The sequence below is a fragment of the Macrobrachium rosenbergii genome, chromosome 3 (genome assembly GCF_040412425.1).
Source record: "Macrobrachium rosenbergii isolate ZJJX-2024 chromosome 3, ASM4041242v1, whole genome shotgun sequence".
NCBI lineage: Eukaryota > Metazoa > Arthropoda > Malacostraca > Decapoda > Palaemonidae > Macrobrachium > Macrobrachium rosenbergii.
Genome location: NC_089743.1, coordinates 47318977 through 47341587, shown reverse-complemented (window position 1 = coordinate 47341587; position 22611 = coordinate 47318977). Strand labels below are relative to the sequence as shown.

Here is a 22611-nt window from a genome sequence, read left to right as displayed (position 1 = left end):
TCAAGCACCCTTCTTTTACGGGGCTCATACATAGGAATTATAGCAGCCTTGAGGGGCCTAAATTCGAATTTCTATGTAGCTTGAACGATCTAATCTAACTGGTTTTGAATGGTGCAACCGCGGAAATCATTTTACATAATGTCTCGAAGATTTGCTTCCCTGTATACGATAACTGAATTGAAAATAGAACTTAGGCCAAAGTCCAAGCACTGGGACCTATGAGGTCATTCAGCGCTGAAACGGAAATCGACAGTAAAAGTTTTGAAAGGTGTAACAGGAGGAAAACCTCGCAGTTGCACTATGAATCAATTGTTAAGAGAGGGTGGAAAGTACGATGAAAGAAAGAGATTATGAAGGGAGGTACAGTAAAAGGAACGAAAGGGTTGCAGCTAGGGGTCGAAGGCACGCTGCAAAGAACCGTAAGTAATGCCTACAGTGCACCGCATTAGGTGCGCATACGGTACTACCCCCGTACAGGGCCATTAGTCGATCAGCTTGTATCTACTTTTCACCGAATAAATAATTTATTTCACTTTTATTCTGGTTTCTTACACGATGGTTTGAGGCCATGATATGCTAAAATTGAGTGCCCAACTTCTACTGCTATTACTTGCTATAATAAAATTTTTCCTAACTCAATAATAATAATAATAATAATAATAATAATATTATTATTATTGTTATTATTATTATCATTATTGTTATTATTATTGTAACAAATTACATTCACGAAGAAAACCAAGCGAAATCCTGAAATGTGAATGGTTATATCATTAGATCTTACAGTACGTTCTTCTAACATTATGAAAATAAACCATATTTCGATTTTGTTATCATAACTACGGTACATATACATACAGAGAGAGAGAGAGAGAGAGAGAGAGAGAGAGAGAGAGAGAGAGAGAGAGGGAGAGAGAGAGAGGACTGACATCTGACATTTACAATGTTTTCAAGGAATCTCAGCTATAGCAAAGCAATATTTTAAAAAATCACAAACAATAACAGAAAATCCTAAAAAATGAATGATTTGTTAAACGATAAGCGTTTTCATAAACCTAAAGACATAAAAATATACAATACAAAAGCATATTCAGGAAGGCGGGCAACATGGATAAAATGTGGGTAATTGAGACTGATAACTAAGTTAAGAATTTTGCGAATGGAAAACGCCCGGGAAAATATAAAACTTGTACGTTCAACGTGAATGATGCAAGAATTATACATCCGAGAGATATTGAACTTTAAACCTAAAATATGAAATTGTTAGACTAAAATGTTTTTTGTTTTCAAGAGTATGCATTTCAAGAGAGAGAGAGAGAGAGAGAGAGAGAGAGAGAGAGAGAGAGAGAGAGACTTTTAGATTAAAAAAAAAAAAATTAATTTCAACCGGTAAAAAAACACGCCATACCTTAATCATCCTCCAGTACCATTCGTCTGGATACTTGGTCGAGACGAAGCTGAAGACATTTCCAACAACAGGGATGTTCGATTCTGAAATGGAGAAGGAGAGGTCGGTTAACCAACGAAGAATAAACGAAGGAAAGATTCATAAGCAAGTAAAAATGTGGGGAAATTTCTTCGGTGCAATCAAGTTTTCTGTACAGCGCATAATCAAGGCCACCGAAAATAGTTCTACCTTCTGGCGGTCTCGGTATAATGCTGTATGAGCCACGGCCCATGAAACTCTCAGCCGGCCGTGGTGGCCTGTGTTGTTGCGTTGCCACAAGCACGATAATGGCTAACTTTAACCTTAAATAAAATAAAAAATTCTAAGGCTAGAGGACTGCAATTTATTATGTCTGATGGCTGGAAGGTGGATGATCAACATACCGATTTGCAGCCCACTAGCCTCAGTAGCTTTTAAGATCTGAGGGCGGACAGAAAAAGTGCGGACAGAAAAAAGTGCGGACGGACAGACAAAACCGGCACAACAGTTTTCTTCTCAGAAAACTAAAACTAGCGTAAATGAAGGATATATTTACAAAACATAATGAAGGCCCGTGAGAAAAAGTTTAAGGCGTCTCTTACGAACACGTATTTTGCCACTGTGTTCAGTGTACCTTGATGCCGAACTCTGGACCAGGTAGCAATCTAATTTTATTTCTTTATGTGTTACAGTGATGTCTCACGAGCACCAATACACTTGCCTCCAGTTTTGTCACTAGATATGCCTAATTTGTGATGCTAGTTTACAGAATTAAATAAACTGGTTTCTGGCTTTAGAGCTCTAAGTTTAGTGACCGGATGTTAACTGACACCACAGAATGTTCCCGTATGACCTTGCGTTTAACAGTAATATCTTTCTTCTTGAGGCGAAACACTCGATTTCTAACACGAGAGAGAACTCTTTCATCAGATTTAAAAATAATAATTTATCAAAGTAAACTTCATTCAATCTATAATTCACAATGTATAGATCGTAGCAGGTCTACAGTATACATTATGAGTAAATGCAATGCAAAAAGACTTTGTTCTATAGTTCAAGAGGTTATGTTTACTTTCAGATGTATCAGTCCATTGGAAGGACCTTCATGAACCCTTTGGCATACTTGATCACACCCCAAATTAATGCATTAGCTTCTTAAAGTAATCCGGACCCAAAAAAGAACAGCAAACCTAACGGTTGGTCTCTCTTCATCCACTTGCTTTCCATGCTTTCATATAGGTCAGGCACCGTATCCCATGCAGAGCAGCTTCTAGTGGATGACTGCGAGCCTCTTGAACGATAGATGAGTCTCTCTCTCTCTCTCTCTCTCTCTCTCTCTCTCTCTCTCTCTCTCTCTTTTAAAGCCAAGTGCAGCCCACAGAAAGTGCAAATGTACTTCAGGGCAGCTGTATCATAGCAAAGGTTGACCCCCTTCGTGGGAGGAAATGCCATGAAAATGGCGGAGGACCCTCTTTTCCTAAGGTCACGCAAAAGTGGAGGGTAAAGGATTTGACGCCCCATACCCTCTAATGATACTGAGAAAAAGACAGATAAGGAATAAAAATATTAATTCTAGGGTTTTCAGTGCGCGTGAACGTGTTGCAAATGAGGGAGAATGAATGATAGTTAACTTTCTTAAGAAGAGAAGAATGGAAATATATAAAATATGATGACTGTGCTACCCGCAAAAATGACATATCAGAGACATTTGGTGAACAAATTGAGGGGACCAACGATGATAAATACAGACGGTTCCGTAGAACAATGTCAAAAAAAAAAAAAAAAAAAAAACGGGGACCTCAGGTATTGGGTTCCTCTCCTCGTCTCTTCTCTCAGTGCATTATTTAAAAGGACAAACAGTAGGACGGCCGTTCTTGGAAAGGGACTCCGCCGAACATTCGTTCGCGCAAGCAGAGCGACTACGCGAATAGCAGCAGAAGCAGCGACCTTCCTTTCATCAGGAGGAGGAGGAGGAGGAGGAGGAGGAGGAGGAGCAGCAGCAGCAGCAGCAGCAGGAGGAAGGAGGGGAGGGGGGAAAAGATGGAGGAGGAGAGACGTATTGAAAAGCAGCCTTTTGAAAGCAAGCAATTGTGCTTCCAGTTTGTTCTCTCTCTCTCTCTGTCTCTCTCTCGCTCTCTCTCTTTCCCTCTCACAGAGGCTTTCTAACTAGGGACTCGATCTTAGACCCGGCAGACGTATTCCTAGTGACGAGGGACTTCTTGCGGATAAGTTGACTCCGGCGACTTCCGAAGTGATGCAGTCGTGTTACTTCTTTGTCTGTGATGTGTTTCATCTTTCCCTTTTTTTTCTCTCTGCTATCTCGTTGCTTTTATGGGACACATTTCTCGCTGCTTTAGTTGGATGTTTCCAAAAGCAGGTTGAATTATAAACAAGTGAAAAGTGCGCCGAAGTTTCTTCGGGGGAATTGGGTTTTCTGTACAGCGTATAATACTGTATGAAACTCTCAGCCATGGGCCATGAAACTCTGAGCCGGCCGTGGTGGCCTGTATTGTTGGGGTGTCAAACGCACAATCACGGCTAACTTTAACCTCAAATAAAATAAAAAAAACTACTGAGGCTAGAAGACAGCAATTTAGTATGTTTGATGAATGGAGGGTGGATGATCAACATACCAATTTGCAGCCCTCTAGCCTCAGTAGTTTACAGATTTGAGGGCAGACAGAAAAAGTGCGGACGGACAGACAAATAGCCATCTCAAGAGTTTTCTTTTACAGAAAACTAAGAGCGATTAAATATATTTGTTGGATATATCCATTAACTTCAAAAACACTCGGATATTTCCTTCGAGATGTCAAAAATAGATCAAGAAGCAAGTTATTTTTAGATCTTTGTAAGATGAAGTGGATTTCGGTAGCTACGTAGCTATTTAAATCGATGTTGATAAGAGTGTATATCAATAGTATGAATGTTTGAGTACCATCCCTCCTTACCAGATATAGAACTTTGTGAACTTTTGAGAGTAACTTATCTCATCCATAATCACAAACGAGTTAAAACAAGCCAACGACAGTGAATGGAGAACAAATCTTTGGTTAAAGCTGGATAACCTTAAGAAGCACTGGTTAGGACTACTAATAAGTTGACGACTTGTATTCAACATGTCTGTAATATATATAAATATATATATATATATATATATATATATATATATATAAAATATTTAACGTGTTTGTGACATATTTACGATAAGTTACCTAAATGCTTGGTGACACGCTTTGGGATTGCTTGGACGCATACTAGACAAGAAGCAAGTCTAATGGATTAAGAATCCGCATCATTCTTAATTATCTTCTAGATTTTCAAGCTACTCTTAGAAAAGAAAGGCATTAATTTAAGATCACTGCGGATGACAATTGGTCCCGTCGGCGAAATGCATTACTTCAGAAATGCATTAGGCATCAAAGGCTTCCTGGAAAAAATAGTGATTGTGAGAATAATGTGCGCATTCAATAAAAGCAAATATTTATTTCATTATCAGAAATGAATGAAAATGATAGTGATATAATTCATGCGTGGAAATAAAAACAAAAAAATTTCTTGCTTGATTTTAGGCAAGGCTTATCTATACAGGTCAGACTTGACTTCCAGCGCGAATATTACTATAATAACAGTAACGACTGTCGTAGTAAAAACAAACACAAAAAAAACGTAACAAGTACAAAACAGGATGCCACTTGAGAACAATGACGACAAAAATATTAAAAATACAGTAAAAGAAAAAGAATGATTAAGTAAAAATGGCGTTCGCTGTGCCTTGAACACGTGTGTAATATTGGACTAGAGTAAAACTGCCAAACATTTCATTCACAGATTTCCCTTATTGACTTTAGAATATCTTAATGATAAGGCAATCACTGCACTGGGTCTTACTCCCTGAACAACATAGGGAGGGGAAAATATCAGCGATAATAACCATATTCCCAAAAAGAGTAGAACTTGTACCTTTTCTTGGATTATGAAAACAAATACAGAATCCCTTCAACTTAAGAATGGTGGATGAATAATAAATGCACAGACAGCTTCACTATTATCGCTTTTATGTGTGTGTGCGTGCGTACAAGGCGGTACACTTAAAGAAGCACGCAAACTGGAAACATGCAAGAGAAAAACCTGCAGAGTGAGATATTAAGACACCCTCATATGTACTGCACGTTACTAAACACACACACACACATATATATGTGTGTGTGTGTGTACATAACATAACACGTGTGTATATATATATATATATATATATATATATATATATATATATATATATATATATATATATATATATATATATATATATATATATATATATATATATATATACATACATACATACATATATATACTATATAGATAGATAAATAGGAAAGTTATAATTTTTCCTTAACAAGGGGTGACTGAAGGGAAAAACCAATCACTCCCACATTCATGCTTTAACTACTGAATCCTGGAAGAATTCCTAAGCAGAAACCTCCCACAACATTAGATACCTTTTACACCTTCTCAGAGGGCTCATCAACAGCTCGTCAAACATCCTGCACACACGAAAAACCCCATTCACCTCTCTATGGCATGCACCGTCGCATGTCCTGAATTTAATGGTTTGATCATGTGGAAAGAATGGAGGACGATACTTTTGGTGAAGACAGTACAATCCGACATGAAGGAGGGAGCAGGAGGAGCCCTCGGGGTAGTGGGCAGACGGCTTGAAAGGGGTACTGGAAAGAAAGGGCCTTAATACTCAGATGGTGCCAGAGTTCGCGCAAAACAGGTGTGAATGGAACAGTGTGTGAGCCTCACGCACAAATAAAAGCAGGTACACAAACACCTCTAAAAACTGGTATAGAAAACTGAGGTGTTGACTCACCATGTTACGAAGTATTTTTATTTATGTATAGAATGGAATGGAATATTAAATCTAGCCCGAAGGCCAAGCACTGGGACCTCTGAGGCCACTCAGCGCTGAAAGGGAAATGAGAGTAACATGGTTTTAAAGTGTAGCAGGAGGAAAACCTCGAAGTTGCGCTACGAAACAATTGTTAGGAGAGGCTGGAAAGAAAGATGGAAGAAAGAGAATATGAACAGAGGTACAGTAAAAGGAATGAAAGGGGTTGCAGCCAGGGGCCGAAGGGACGCTGCAAAGAACCTTAAGTAATGCCTTCAGTGCACCGAGTGAGATGCAGTGACGGCACTACCCCACAACGGGGTTTTATTCGTGTATTTTTTTTTATTCCTTACTTGTATCTGTAACATACATCGGGTGCCCCTCAGATATCAAATAAGCGTTTTATTTCTGAAGTCAAAATCTGAATTCATACAACGAAAACCGACTAACGAATAGCGTTCATTTTTCCCACCTTTATCATCCCTTTTACTTCCATATCTTGATTGTTATTTAGTGCTGCCGGAATTACTCTAAGGGAAAAAAAAGGCAAAAAGCGAGAAAGACGAAGCTCCGTTCTTTCCTCGCAACCATTACGGCTGTGGCGTTTTTTACGAGACACGCCTTTCCTTACCGTCGTCGTTTTTAAGGTCTTCTTGGGAGGTACTTTGCAATTTCCAAGTTTTTTTTTTCTTCTTCTGTTATTTTCCTCTTGCGTTCTGTAGGTGTACCTGTTTTTCCTTCGTCCCTGCAGGCTTTGGATGAGGTAAGTGTTGCAGTCATTTCATGCTTTCATTATTTCATCGGGGTTAAGTTCCAGGTTTTCAGTGCTTCATTATTATTATTATTATTATTATTATTATTATTATTTTATTCATAAAAATCTCAAAATGGCATGAGTCATTAAAATGGTGAAATGGTGCAAGTGTAAGTATATATTCAAAATATTTACAAAATGAGAGCAGGTTATTGAAACCTCTAGTTTTGTATATATTTTTAATGTATATTCACGCTTACACCATTGTGGATTTCTTCACCATCGTCATCATCATCATCATCATCATCATTATTATTATTATTATTATTATTATTAGTAGTAGTAGTAGTAGTAGCAGTAGTAGTAGTAGTAGTAGTAGTAGTAGTAGTATAGATGAAAAAACGCAAAAGGAAAGAAGAGGCTAATAAACAACACTAAATATATAAATGTTTAAACAGAGACGCGTACAAAAACCTAAAGCAATGGCCCTCTGACGTGGCATTACAGCCTCCCTTAAATTTATGAGCATCAGCATCAACAACAAAGCCAGGAAGATAGTTCCATACCTTTGCTGTAGAGGGAACGGAGACTTCTGGTAACTCAGAAGTTTGACACCATTATTATTATTATTATTATTATTATTATTATTATTATTATTATTATTATTATTATTATTATTATTCAAAGTTGAACCCTATTCATATAGCCTATTCATATGGAACAAGACCACAGGGGCAATTGACTTGAAATTCCAGCTCCCAAAGAATGTTATTATTATTATTATTATATTTCAGTAGACGAAACTTATTCACATGGAACAAGCCCACAGGAGCCATTGACTTGAAAATCAAGCTTCCAAAGAATGTTGCTGTCAACCTCCCACCGCAGACCCCACACCGCAGCAATAACTGATCATGATACAGAGCCAGTGATTTTTCATCTCCCTGGGGGAGACGCGAACCCACGACATCTGAGTGGAATACCACGACATTAACCACTATACCAGAGGACCAGATTAACAGCAAAATAGAGCGCACTAATTCCTGAGGCTCAAGGTCAAAGGATGATAACGGAACGTCCTTATTGAAATAGCTTGTGGAAACTGTCTATTTTTAAACCAGTTGCCATTACCGGATGAAAATAAACACCAAATTCAAGCCATTTCTTTTACTGAAGGATAAACATCCGGGACATGCGGACCTCTGAACATAAGAAAAATATTCCAATAATAGTGCAAGCATAAAAGATATGATGCATGAGATATGAGAAGCCTTACGAACAACACATATATCTCTGGAAAAATTAGAATAAAGGGTTTTAAGTGACAGGAATCGAGGGACCCGTCAATCTCTCTCTCTCTCTCTCTCTCTCTCTCTCTCTCTCTCTCTCTCTCTCTCTCTCTCTCTCTCTCTCTCCTTCTGCCTTGTGGTGTTATAGTAATTTGTTCAACTCACAAACTGGATGACCTGAGTTCGATTCTCGAACAGGACTATGTGGGATATGAGCACATGACCCAAGAAACAGTGTGCATCTGCTGACCTGAGTAGAGAATTGTGCAACCAGTTGTTCGTCGACAGATGTGGTTTGCGGTTATGTTGGAAAGAAAAGGAAACAGGCTAACAGAAGAAAAAAAAAAAAACACCAGACGTGGATGTCGACTGCTCAGTCCAAATCCATACCATTATTAAAACGAGAAGGTCTCGACGAGATAACCCTCTTCCCACAAGGGACTCTCTTCTCTCTCTCTCTCTCTCTCTCTCTCTCTCTCTCTCTCTCTCTCTCTCTGGGAGAAATAGCAGATTAGATCGAAGGCTGGCTAACTAATGGAAAACAGAGAGTCGTAATAAACGGTGAAGAATCGTAATAGGCAGATGTGACAAGCGGAGTTCCTCAGGGTTTTGTCCTTGGCCCGCTCTTGTTTTTGATTTACATTAATGACACTGATGTAGGCTTAACTAGCAGGATAGCCAAATTTGCAGATGACACCAAACTAGGTGTAAATGCAGCAGACCCAGATACAGTGGAAAGTTTAAGAAATGGTCTAAGGAAAATAGGAGAGTGGTCAAAAAGATGGCAAATGCCTTTAACTTGGATAAGTTTATTGTGTTACATATGGGAAAAAACAGCCCTCATGTCAACTACATGCTGCTTGGGGATGACATAGATAGTGCAGAACAAGAAGAGAACCTTGGAGTCATTATTGCCAAGGACATAAAATCCACAAAAAGTGCATAAAAGCTGAAAAGGAGGCACAGAAACTAGTGAGATACATAAAGAGGCAGTTAAAATAAGGAAACAAGGAAACGGTCCTGCAGCTCTACACATCAATGGTTAGACCTCATCTTGAATATGCAGTACAGTTTTGGTCACCAACACTAAGAAAGGACATAAATGGATTAGAAGGGGTACAAGCAAGAGCCACAAAGTTAATTCCATCCATCAGGCAAACAGGTTACCAAAGACGACTAGACAGCCTGAACATGTATGGCTTAGTAACACGACGATTGCGAGAACAACTAATAGAAACATTCAAAGTATTGAATGGCATAACAAAAGTAGACAGTAACCTCTTCACATTAAACAAAAACCAGACAGGAAATAATGGATGGAAATTAGAACTGAAGAGATACAACACATCTCATTGTGGGAACTTCCTTACATAAAAGATGTGTGACACTGAATAAATTGCTACCAGAAGGTGTAAACACCAACAGTGTGGAAGATTTTAAAAGAAAGGTAGACAAAATCATTAGCACACTGTGAATGAATAGTAAAGCCTGCTCCTAGTGATAAGTGAGCACATGATGTCTCCGCGGATGGACTAATAAGTCTTTGAGACATCCTAATCCTTGTAGCTCCTTGTAACTCTCTCTTTCTCTCTCTCTCTAAATAAATAAATAAATAAATAAATACCTGAAAACATGGAGTCTGATCTAATATCCCTGTTTAAAATAACTGTGGTAAAACAACATCTAATCCACGCAAGGCAGGGTCTCATCGTAGTAATCTCCTACCCCCGGGAGGGAGGGAACCAACTTACAGGTAAAGAAAATATCCCGCTCTTTCTCTCATATATATATATATATATATATATATATATATATATATATATATATATATATACATATACACATACACATATTTACATATGCATAATGTATATATATATATACGCATACCAATACATATATATGTAATTATATATGTATAAATTATATATATATATATATATATATATATATATATATATATATATATATATATATATATATATATATATATATATGAGAGAGAAAGAGTGGGATATTTTCTTTACCTGTAAGTCGGTTCCTACCTCCCTGGGGTAGGAGATTACTACGATGAGACCCTGCCTTGGAATTAGATGTTGTTTTGGAATTATATATATATATATATATATATATATATATATATATATATATATATATATATATATATATATATAAGTTAAGTTAAGTATACCTTAGTTTTACCAGACCACTGAGCTGATTAACAGCTCTCCTAGGGCTGGCCCGAAGGATTAGACTTATTTTACGTGGCTAAGAACCAATTGGTTACTTAGCAACGGGACCTGCAGCTTATTGTGGAATCCGAACCACATTATAGCGAGAAATGAATTTCTATCACCAGAAATAAATTCCTCTAACTCTTCATCAGCCGGCCGTGGGAATTGAACTCCGGCCCATCGAATGACAGTCATATAAATATAAATATATATATATATATATATATATATATATATATATATATATATATATATATATATATATATATATATATATATAGAGAGAGAGAGAGAGAGAGAGAGAGAGAGAAGAGAGAGAGAGAGAGAGAGAGAGAGAGAGAGCTTAAAATTCATAAAGTCTGACTGAGAAAATTCCTCCCAAAACTTTTAAATGTTGCCTTTCTAAACACGGATTAAAAGAAAAGGAGACAGATTTGTATCCGAATTTAGAGAGCCAACATTGACAGGTTTAGGATGAAACTTCTATGAATTTTCAACTAATATATAATATATATATATATATATATATATATATATATATATATATATATATATATATATATATATATATATATATATATATATATATATATATATATATATATATATATATATATATGCATCAAGCAAATGTGGTGATTATAAACTCCTAAACGAAACCTACCACACTCCCATAACAGCCCTTATGCCTAAATAAAGCACTGATACTCGTATGCAGAAAACTCGAAATTTTTCATGCGATCTTGTTAAATCATATAGGCCTACCAGAGCAGTGATGATTGGCGTGTTTTTATGCCTTACATACACGTCTATATTAAATCAGAAGTTCTTCACTTAAATCCATTAATCTAATCATCACTGCCCTCTCAGAAAAATCTTCTCGTGTTTTTAATTTTTCCTAAGCCTGATCCACAAAGAATCGTACGTTTGAGCAGTTGTATAAGAAGCTTACGCCTACGGAAAATCAACAAATTGATTTGGAGCTACTCATCCGACCAATAGTAAAATGACTGAGGCCGTGTACCTCTGTGCGCAAAGGATTTTGGCAGACACGAGCATGGAAATGGCACTTAGATCAAGGTAATGCTCACGTGTATGAAATATTATTCTTCAATTCTGACGTCATGATGATTTGTATCTGTCCATTCCAGCTTTCATGGCCGAGATACAGGGCTCGTTTTTAGTTTTCTGTAAAAGAAAACTATTGTGCCGGCTTTGTCTCTCCGTCTGCACCTTTTCTGTCCGCCCTCAATCTTAAAAACTACTGAGGCTAGAGGGCTGCAAATTGGTATGTTGATCATCCCCCCCCCCCCCAACAATTATCAAACATACCAAATTTCAGCCCTGTAGCCTCAGTAGTTTTTATTCCATTTAAGGTTAAAGTTAGCCATAATAGTGCGTCTGGCAACGATATTGGACAGGCCACACCGGGCCGCGGTTAAAGTTTCATGGGCGCCGCGGCTTAAACAGCCATATACCGAGAACACCGAAAGATAGATCTATTTTCGGCGGCCTTGATTATAAGCTGTACAGAAAACTCGATTGAGCCGAAGAACCCTCGGCGCACTTCTTGCTTGCTTGTTATGTCCATAGATGACTGATCACTTGTTTTATTTTTATATAGAATATCAAAATACAGTATTATATGATTCTTTAAGTATTATTATTATTATTATTATTATTATTATTATTATTATTATTATTATTATTATTATTATTCAGCAGATGAACCCTATTCATATGGAACAAGCCCACAGAGGCCATCGACTTAAAATTCACGCTTCCAAAGATTAGGGCGTTCACTTGAAAGAAGTAACAGAAGGTAACGGGAAATACTGAAAGAAAAGATCAGTTGTTATTATTATTATTATTATTATTATTATTATTATTATTATTATTATTATTATGGTAGATGAAACCTATTTCCATGGAACAAGCACACAGGGGCCATTGACTTGAAATTCAAGCCTCCAAAGAATGTTGGTTTCGACCTCCCACCGCAGACCTCACACTGCAGCAGTAACTGATCCTAATACAGAGCCAGTGATTTTTTCATCGCCTTGGGGGAGGAGCGAACTCGCGGCATCTGAACGGCATGTCACAACACTAGCGACCATGCAGCGGACCAGTTATTAGAAAAGAAAACATAAATTATGAGCTCTGTCAATTTGATAAAACTCTGACGTCAACGGAATGGAAGACATAGAGGATTTTGCTCGAGGTTTACGCACTTAATCCGACTTCAACCCCATACACACCCTTCTAAACCCCACCAACATCTTTTACCCTTGAGACTACACATTTGTTCAGAGGAGGGTCAACTAGAAAAAAACTATACAGAAAAACAGGGATGGAGAGTATCCATTAAGCCCCTGAAAAAAACACACAAAAATAAATATAAAATACAAAAAAACTGGGATGGGAAGCTTGAGCTCCGTATCATTGGCTAAAGTCAAGAAAAAGAGACCAAGCCAAAAAAGGAAATGGGAATCACCTGGAAGAAATGAGGATTAAAAATAATAAGAGACAGCCTTCCGAAAAAGGACAGCAGAGACAAGAGAAGAAAAGGAAATGGAAGGGTGGACTGGATGAAACGTAGAAACAACAAAACTATTTGAGAACAATGAAAGAGATATTTGAAAAGTCGGAATGGCATAATAAAACACAAGAGGAAGTGGACGCAATGGACATAATAACAAAAGTAAAGGGTTAACATAGGACCCATTTCTTGAGTGTAAATTTTGATATATTGTTCAAAATAAAGTCAAGAAGGGAGTCTCATTTTGTCTTTATCTTTAAAGAACAAGACTATTCTTCATAGTCTTAAAAAAAATAGTAAAATCAAGTTGACGGAGAGAAATAAATAGCAGATAATAGGGAAATAATAAAAACAACGGCTGGTCGTAATAAGACTAAAAATACGATGCAAACTATACAAGACAAACAAAACTTAAAAAAAAAAATCTTAAAAGAAAAGACGTGAAACAAATACCGCGATAAACTTTAATTCTTCTGAAATGCTTTTCTCAGAGCGTTACGTAACCCTTGCTTATGAGAGAGGAAGAGAGAAAGAGAGAGAGGGAGAGAGAGAGATTTTTAGGGTCCAAGTCTTTATGCCCCCGGTGCGAACTTCCTCTCATTTATTATCTTTGAAAGTTCACTTTCTTTTTCTAATGTGCATTTTTACCTAATGCCAGTTTTGATGTCTCTCACAGTTTTTGTCTGTGTGAAGAACTGTTCCTATTTTACCTCTCTCTCTCCCTCTCTCTCTCTCTCTCTGAAGAACTGTTCCTGTTTTACCCAGTCTTCTCTACAAACACGTTTGTCTATTTAAGAAGATTTAATTTTCTATATGTGTCTCTCTCTCTCTCTCTCTTGTCTGTGTCTGTGTGTGTGTGTGTGTGTGTGGGAAGAACTTTTCCCCTTGTATGCTTGTTTATTTAAAAATATTTAATTATTTTCTATTTGTGTACTCTCTCTCTCTCTCTCTCTCTCTCTCTCTCTCTCTCTCTCTCTCTCTCTCTCTCTCTCTCAGTATGTGTAATTAAATTAAACTCTATTACTATATTTTATTTTATCTCCATCATTCTTAATAACAATTTTGCAAACAAATTATCCCACGTTCAAGAAATGTAAGTAATTATGTGTTCGAATGTTTAGTAGAATCAAGAAAACAAAAAATATAAGAAAAGTCGAACAAATAAAACAAAAAAAAATTTAAGAAAAGTTTACTTTACTGCTTCTGCCAACAAAGCTGAAATTCAAATAAGTGAAAACAATAAATATATATATATAAAAACGTCTGCCTCAAAGTAAACAAAAAATATAAGGAAATTCGAACAAATAGAACAAAAAATTACAGAATAGTTTATTTCACTTCCTCTGCTGACAAAACTGAAATTCAAATACGTAAAAATAACAAAAATACATACAAACGCCTGCCTCAATGCTTATGCCTATCCGTCGACAGAATAGAACAGAATATGGAATTTAGGCAAAGGCCAGGCGCTTGGGACCTATAAAGTCATTCAGCGCTGAGACGGATATTGACAGTAAAATGGTTTGTAAGTTGTAACAGGAGGAAAACCTCGCAGTTGCACTATTGAAAAATTGTTAGGAGAGGGTGGAAAGTAAGATGGAAGAAAGAATATAGGCGGAGGTAGTGTAAAAGGAATAAAAGGGTTTGCAGTTAGGGCCCGAAAGCACGCTGTAAAGAACCTTAAGTAATGCCTACCGTGCACCGCATGAGCTGCACTGACGGCACTACCCACCTACGGGTTCTCCGTCGACATAGGTCGGTAGGAAGGTTGAAAGAATCACGGCCGTACGAACAAACACGAGCGGCAGAACTAACAGAGGCTTAAAAAGGCGACGCCATCAACTTTTGGAACGCGGCCCGTAACAAACTTTGACTATCCCTGCTCCATCACTACCTCCACCCCACTACTACCACAGTCTCCAACTCCATCTCTACCTCCTTACGACCAAAACCCCAAGGAGGTACCGAAACCCTTCCCCCATTTTTGTTACCCCCGGGGGTTGCGCCTTGTTTTCCTCCTGGGGGAGAGGGAAGTTGGGGCGAGGGTAGACGGAGCGTCAAAGTTTGTAGAAGAGAGGGGGAAATGGGGGGGGTGGGGTGAGAGAGGGCGGAGGAGGGAAAAGTTGTGGAGTCGAGAGAGAAAAAAAAATTCTCTAGAACTCTGTTTCGCTCCATCAGTCTCCCGACCCAAGTTCGACTAATGTACCAAAAATGTCGCTCTGATTCCTCTTTGTTTTTGCCGCCCCGACACCTGAAGGAATGGATGAAAATGAAAGATAAAGAGAGAGAGAGAGAGAGAGAGAGAGAGAGAGAGAGAGAGAGAGAGAGAGAGAGAGAGAGAGAGAGAGAGAGAAGTTCGTGAAGGAAAGTGAAAAAAATTGACCTTTGTGGTGAATTAAACTTCTGTTTGTCTCCTCTGTCATAGGATTCACTTGATTTAAAATATGCCTTTTGGTTGACTGCTTTCATTTCTATAGAGGTCATTCTTTTACAGAGAGAAGAAAAATTTTGAAGCCTTCTTAACTATCAGTTCAAAGAAATGACATCCAGAGAAATGAATGAAAAATGAAAATTGAAAAGAGAAAGAATTATCTAAAGGAAAGTCAAGAAAAGTGACCTTTGTGATAAATTAAAATTTTTCTGTTTGTCTCTTAACCCATCCGATTCACCTTCAGTGTTTTAAAATACTTCTTTTTGTTGGTTACTCTCATTTCTATACAAGGCATCCTTTCATAGAAAGAAGAAGAATGGTGAAGCCTTCTTAACTGTCACCGCAAAGAAATGATACCTAGAGAAATGAAAGAAAATGAAAAATAAAAAGAGAGAAGCCCGGGAAGGGAAGTGAAGAAAATTGATCTTTGTGACGAATTAGTTTTCCTGTTACTACCTCTTCGGCCACTGGATTCATTTGATCTAAAAGAAAAAAAAACTACTTAGGCTAGAGGGCTGCAAATTGGTATGTTGATCATCCACCCTCCAGTCATCAAACATACCAAATTGCAGCCCTCTAGCCTTAGTAGTTTTTATTTTATTTAAGGTTAAAGTTAGCCATTATCGTGCGTTTGGCAATGCTATACGACAGGCCACCACCGGGCGGTGGCTGAAAGCTTCATGGGCCGCGGCTCATATACTGTAGATAACCCGATTGCGCCGAAGAGACTTCGGCGCATTTTTTATTGTTGATTGCTTTGATTCTTCAATTCTTCTTTGATTCTTTTTCCCCTTTGTCAGTCTTAAAACAAAGTCAGTCTTAAAACAAAGTAGCTCCTTCTTTCAAAGTTATAATCTCCCAGATTACTTGACTCATTGTTCAAAGGTTCGGCTACCAGTCTCTGTCTGTCTGTCTGTCTGTCTGTCTGTCTCTCTCTCTCTTCTCTCTCTCTCTCTCTCTCTCTCTTTCTTAGGAATCACGAACAAAATCCCACCTCGTAACGTATCAAGAATTAAATATAGAATGCCTTGCTGAATGAAATCTCAGCTGAAAGTTAATATAAAAGATCTAATTAGCAACTTTTCGACGATGAAAAAAGCAAGCCATGATTTAAGGATAAGGGACGAGAGAGAGAGAGAGAGAGAGAGAGAGAGAGAGAGAGAGAGAGAGAGAGAGAGAGAGAGAGAGAGATTTAAAGTTATTTCATCTCTTGGTAAGTTCTTCGTGTATGACTTCACATTCTGAGATGGGGTGGGTGGGTGGCTGGGGTGGATTGGGGTTATGGACTGGCTAGGGGGGCGAAGACCTCAAAGAAAGGAACCTTGTTACCAAGGGATAAAAAAAGAAGAGAGAAGGTACAATCAACAAAGGAGGAAAATGGGGAGATTATAACCATGCGGGAGAACTGGAGAGTATTTCTAAAGGCTCTGGAAAAAGAAGAAAATTAATGTAGGCACGCTCATGACTTCTTTTTTATTAATTTTTTCTCTTCCGTTTTCCATGTCGCTGTCATTAATTAAGTCTGACATCTAAGTTGGGAGAGAGATATTCACGTCCTCAAATGACCCGTAAGTTGAAAGCGTTCGATAAAGACTTTCCTTTCAGATAATGAAGGCGATTCGATAAATAAAAATACGTTGACGATTCGCTTGTGTCTAGATAGACAAAATTCCCACTTTACAAATCTTGGTAATTTAATATCTGGGGATATTTGGCTACTCATTATCATCACCTTGTCGTTTTTTCTTATTCTTCCGAAACGGTATTGGAGATTCAATGAAACAGAATACAGCCAGTCACCCCGATAAGATATAGAAGATGGCTGGAAGTACAGGAAGAAAAGAAACAAAGGGTAATTTTACACAAAAGCAGGAAATTGGAGCAGACACATTTACTGTTTTTGTGACCACTGGAATTTTTTTTTTTTTTTTTTTGTGGAAATTACAATGAAAGAGAACATGATATGGACCCACTTCTAAAATTTCGTCTAATTGTACGAGAATTCGATATTTTAAAAGAGAAATGGCTCCTAGTTTTTGTTACCAACCGTGATAATAATGGAAAAATAAACGTTCCATATAATTTTGTGCGTTGAGGTTTAAATGTACATGGGGTGGGGTGGTGGGTGATGGGTGATAGGTGATGGGTTGTGGGTGGTGGGGTGGGCGTATGGGCTGGGTAGGGGTGGGGAAGGACCTCAAAGAATCAACAAAGGAGGAAAATGGGGAGATTATAACCATGCAGGAGAACTGGAGGGAATTTCTAAAGGCTCTGGAAAAAAGACGAAAATTAATGAAGGCATGACTTCTTTTTATTGTTTTTTTTCTTTTCCGCTTCCCATGGCGCTGTCATTAATTAAGTTTGACATCCAAGTTGGGCGAGATATATTCACGTCCTCAAATGACCTGTAGAGTGAATGCTTCGAAGAAGATAACGACGGAGACAGGAAAGATAACAATAAAGTGAATATCCGCTTAACGATGAGAACGACGAAGATAAAGATGAATTACTATTATTATTATTATTATTATTATTATTATTATTATTCAGAAGATGAACCCTATTCATACGGAACAGGCCCACAGGGGCCATTGACTTGAAATCCATACGAAAGAAGTAACAGGAGGTAATGGAAAATGCAGAAGGAGAACAGTTATTAGGAAAACACTAAATAAATAAATAAATAAATAAATAAATAAATAAATAAATAAAAATGCAAGTAAATTATAAATACCAAGGGAATTGTACTGTAGTAATGCATTGCATCTTCGCTTGAACTTCTGAAGTTCCAATTGCACGACATCCTCAGGGAGATTGTTCCACAGTCCAACGTTATGAGGAATAAAGGACCTCTGGAACTGATAAATTCGACAGCGAGGAACATTTAAAGATAAAAATCAGTGATGATTCGCTTATCTCAACATACTCGTAGATAAATTCCCGTTTAAAAATCTTTGCAATCCAACATCTGGGGATATTTCACAACTCATCATTATCATTTTCCCTTTTTTTTTTTAAACGATATTTGAGATCAAGTGGAACAGAACTAAGCCAGTCGCCTCGATGAGTTATACAGGATAACTGTAAGTATAAGAAGAAAAAAGAAACAAAGGGAAATATTGCACAAAAGCGGGAAATTGGAGAAGACCCATTTGCTATTTTTGTGACCATTGTAATTAATTTTTTATGGAAATTAAAATGAAAGCAAACGTGATATGGGCTTAACATCTAAAGTTTCGTCTAAGTGTATGACAACTCGATATTTTGAAATGCCGTAGCTTATAGCTCTAGTTACCAGCTGTGATAATAAGGGAATAATAAAGGTTTCGTATAATTCTGTGTTGATTTTCAAATGTGTATATATATATATATATATATATATATATATATATATATATATATATATATATATATATACATACACACATACAGCATATATATGAGCCATACAATGTATAAAACGGCTTTAGTTATGGACGTTTTTTGCACCACGGCTTTATCTACGATTCACGAGTTAACGTATGACTGAGTCACTGGCCTTTACACTGTATTTTTCAATTTAGCCAGCCCCTGTTTATAGAGACTGGCTTATCACTGAAAATCTATATACATACATATATATGTATATATACATATACATACATATATATATATATATATATATATATATATATATATATATATATATATATATAATCTCACAAACAACATTCTCTTTGAGACTACCAAGAACAAAATAGAAAATATGAACAAAAATGAAGTAAACTCACTTAACGGACCCAATCACCCCAAATCTGGCGTCACACGAACACGTTTTCTACGATCCATTAACAATTTGCTGCTAAATATATCGTCGGGTAGCCAATATTAATATCTCGATTGAAGTCACGCATGTTGGCTGAAGCGATGTCACACAGGCACGAAGCTTCTTTCAGATTTACACCCAATTTTAATTTCTTGATTTAAAAGAACCTGTTATTGGAAGGAATGGAATATAACACTTAGGCCAAAGGCCAAGCACTGGTACCTATGAGGTTTTTCAGCGCTGAAAGGAACATTGAGAGTAAAAAAAATTTAAGAGGTGTAACGCGAGGAAAACCTCAAAGCTGCAATATTAAACAATTGTTTGGTGAGGGTGGAAAGTAAAATGGAAGAAAGAGAATATGAACGGAGGTACAGTAAAAGGAATGAAAGAGGTTGCAGGCTAGGAACTGAAGGGACGCTGCAAAGCACCTTAAGCAATACTTACAGCGCACCGCGTGAGGTGCACTGACAGCACTACCACCTTACGGGGTTCATAGTTTGGATGTACAGTAGTATTTCCGTTTCGTCGTCAGTGTCAACTACAGCAAGGCCAAGAAAGACGAGATCTGCTCACTTCCCCTAAAATCGTCCATGCAGGTGGAGCTTTGTCTACCTCCTTATTGCGTCAGCAGGTGAATTGCCGTAACGAGTGGGTACCTCTAAGATACGTTACCACCTACATGTTACTCCATGTGGGAGGCGAGTCCACCTAATTGGTAGGTCTGCTCACTTCCCCCAAATCCCCCATGTAGGCGGAGCTTTGTCTACCTCCTTATTGCAGCAGCAGGTGAATTGCCATAATGAGTGGGTACCTCTAAGATATATCATCGCCTACGTAGTTACCCCAGGTGGGAGGCGACTCCATCCAATTGGTAGGTCTGCTCACTTCCCACAAAATCCCCCATGTAGGCGGAGCTTTGTCTACCACCTTATTGCGTCAGCGGTGAATTGCCATAATGAGTGGGTACCTCTAAGATACATCATCGCCTACGTAGTTAGCCCAGGTGGGAGGCGACTCCACCCAATTGGTAGGTCTGCTCACTTCCCCCAAAATCCCCCATGCAGGCGGAGCTTTGTCTACCTCCTTATTGCATCAGAAGGTGAATTGCCGTAATGAGTGGGCACCTCTAAGATACGTCATTGCCTACGTAGTTACCCCAGGAGGGAGGCGACTCCATCCAATCGGGCAGACCTTGTCTCTCTTGGTCTTGAACTACAGGGCTTTGTAGCAAAAGCGAATCCAGTTTTCTAGGCGTTTTATCTCGGCTATTACTCAGAATGTTCAGTTGTGGCATCCTCTTGTCTCCAAATATTTAAGCAAGGAGTTTGATGAATGGAGAGTGGATGATCAACATAGCAATTTGCAGCCCTCTAGACTCAGTAGTTTTTAAGATCTGAGGGCAGGCACAAAAACTGCGGATGGACAGACAAATAGCATTCTCAATATTTTCTTCTACAGAAAACTAAAACCTGGCAGATGCACTATGCAACAATCGTTAGGAGAGGGTGGAAAGTAAGATGAAAGAAACAGAATATGACGGAGGTACAGTAAGAGGAATGAAAGGGGTTGCAGCAAGGGACCGAAGGGACGCTGCAAAGAACGTTAAGTAATGCAAACAGTACACCATGTGATGTGCACTATGGTACACGCTACGTATATAATTAATCTAATACATACACTGGGAGATGCACGCAAGAAAATATATCAAAGATAGGTAGCATTACAAGTGAAACGGACTATTTTTGCCATTATGATAAAAATTTGTAATTCTGAAGACCTACGAAATTATTTTGGCTGACTTAATTAGGTCAAACTTAAGGAAAATTGCCTGGCTTTTAGAAAAATCTACATTTAATCCAATCATACGCTGCTATCCATACTGAAATTAAATCTGGATGGTGTAAACAATACCAGATTCCACTCCGATGACCTTTGGTAATCTGGATCTCATCAAAAATTAATTAAATTACATTTGAACTGAGCAAATGCACGAAATTAATTAACAGAAATGTTAGTGGAAATGTGATTTACAAGGTACTATCATTCGCTTGTTGGCTATCAACCTTTACGGTCTATTTCTGAATGTATTATTAACTTAAAGAAAAATATTACAGAACGAAAAAGACAGACTAACTGCCTCTTCAGGAGTTTGCATTATCGGTTATCAAGTAAAACTGACAGTAATTGCATTATGGGTTATTAAGTAAAACTGACAGTGATTGCATTATGCATCATTAAGTAAAACTGACAGTAATTGCATTATGGTTTATTAAGTAAAACTGGCAGTAAATGTCAAACTGACAGTTCATTATGGGTCAGTAAAACTGACAGTAATTGCATTATGGGTCATTAAGTAAAACTGATGGGTCAGTAAAACTGTCAGTAATTGCATTATTTGTAATTGCATAATGGATCATTGTAAAATTAATTGCATTATGGGTTATTAGGTAAAACTGACAGTAATTGCATTATGGGTCATTAGTAAAACTAATGTAATTGCATTATGGTTCATTAAGTAAAACTGACAGTAATTGCATTATGGTTTATTAAGTAAAACTGGCAGTAAATGCATTATGGTTCATTAAGTAAAACTGACAGTAATTGCATTATGGGTCATTAGTTGAGTAAAACTGACAGTAATTGCATTATGAGTTATTAAGTAAAGCTGACAGTAACTGCATTATGGGTCATTAAGTAAAACTGACAGTAATTGCATTATGGGTCATTAAGTAAAACTGTTAGTAATTGCATTATGGGTCGTTAAGTAAAACTGTCAGTAACTGCATTATGGGTCATTAAGTAAAACTGACAGTAATTGCATTGTGGGTTATTAAGTAAAACTGACAGTATTTGCATGGTGGGTCATTAAGTAAAACTGACAGTAATTGCATTATGGGTTATTAGGTAAAACTGACAGTAATTGCATTATGGGTTATTAAGTAAAACTGACAGTAATTGCATGATGGGTTATGAAGTAAAACTGACAGACGATTGTATTATGGTTTATTGAGTAAAACTGCCAGACAGTTGCATGGCTTATTAAGTAATTAACGGACAATCTTGCCGTTAGCCATCAAGTACAATTCAAGAATAACTAGCCATGTTCAAGCAAAGGTTATTACTGGGTCTTTTCAAAGTCCTCCCAAGACAGCAACGGGTAAAGTATGAGAATTGCCATTCAAGGAAGCTTGATTGTGACAGTATCCCTTTAATCTGTCCTTCTCAAGACAGCAACG

General features: G+C 37.6%; 1 protein-coding gene across 3 annotated transcripts in view; it reads right to left on the bottom strand.

Annotated features, from left to right (window-relative positions):
* LOC136855085 (transmembrane protein 117-like) overlaps nucleotides 1-22611 on the bottom strand; it is a 321784-nt gene that overhangs the window by 82120 nt on the left and 217053 nt on the right. For all 3 annotated transcript variants that reach the window (XM_067131898.1, XM_067131907.1, XM_067131914.1), the window contains exon 3: nucleotides 1409-1491. In XM_067131898.1, coding sequence (XP_066987999.1) covers nucleotides 1409-1491 — 83 coding nt within the window. The remainder of the gene's footprint in view (nucleotides 1-1408; nucleotides 1492-22611) is intronic.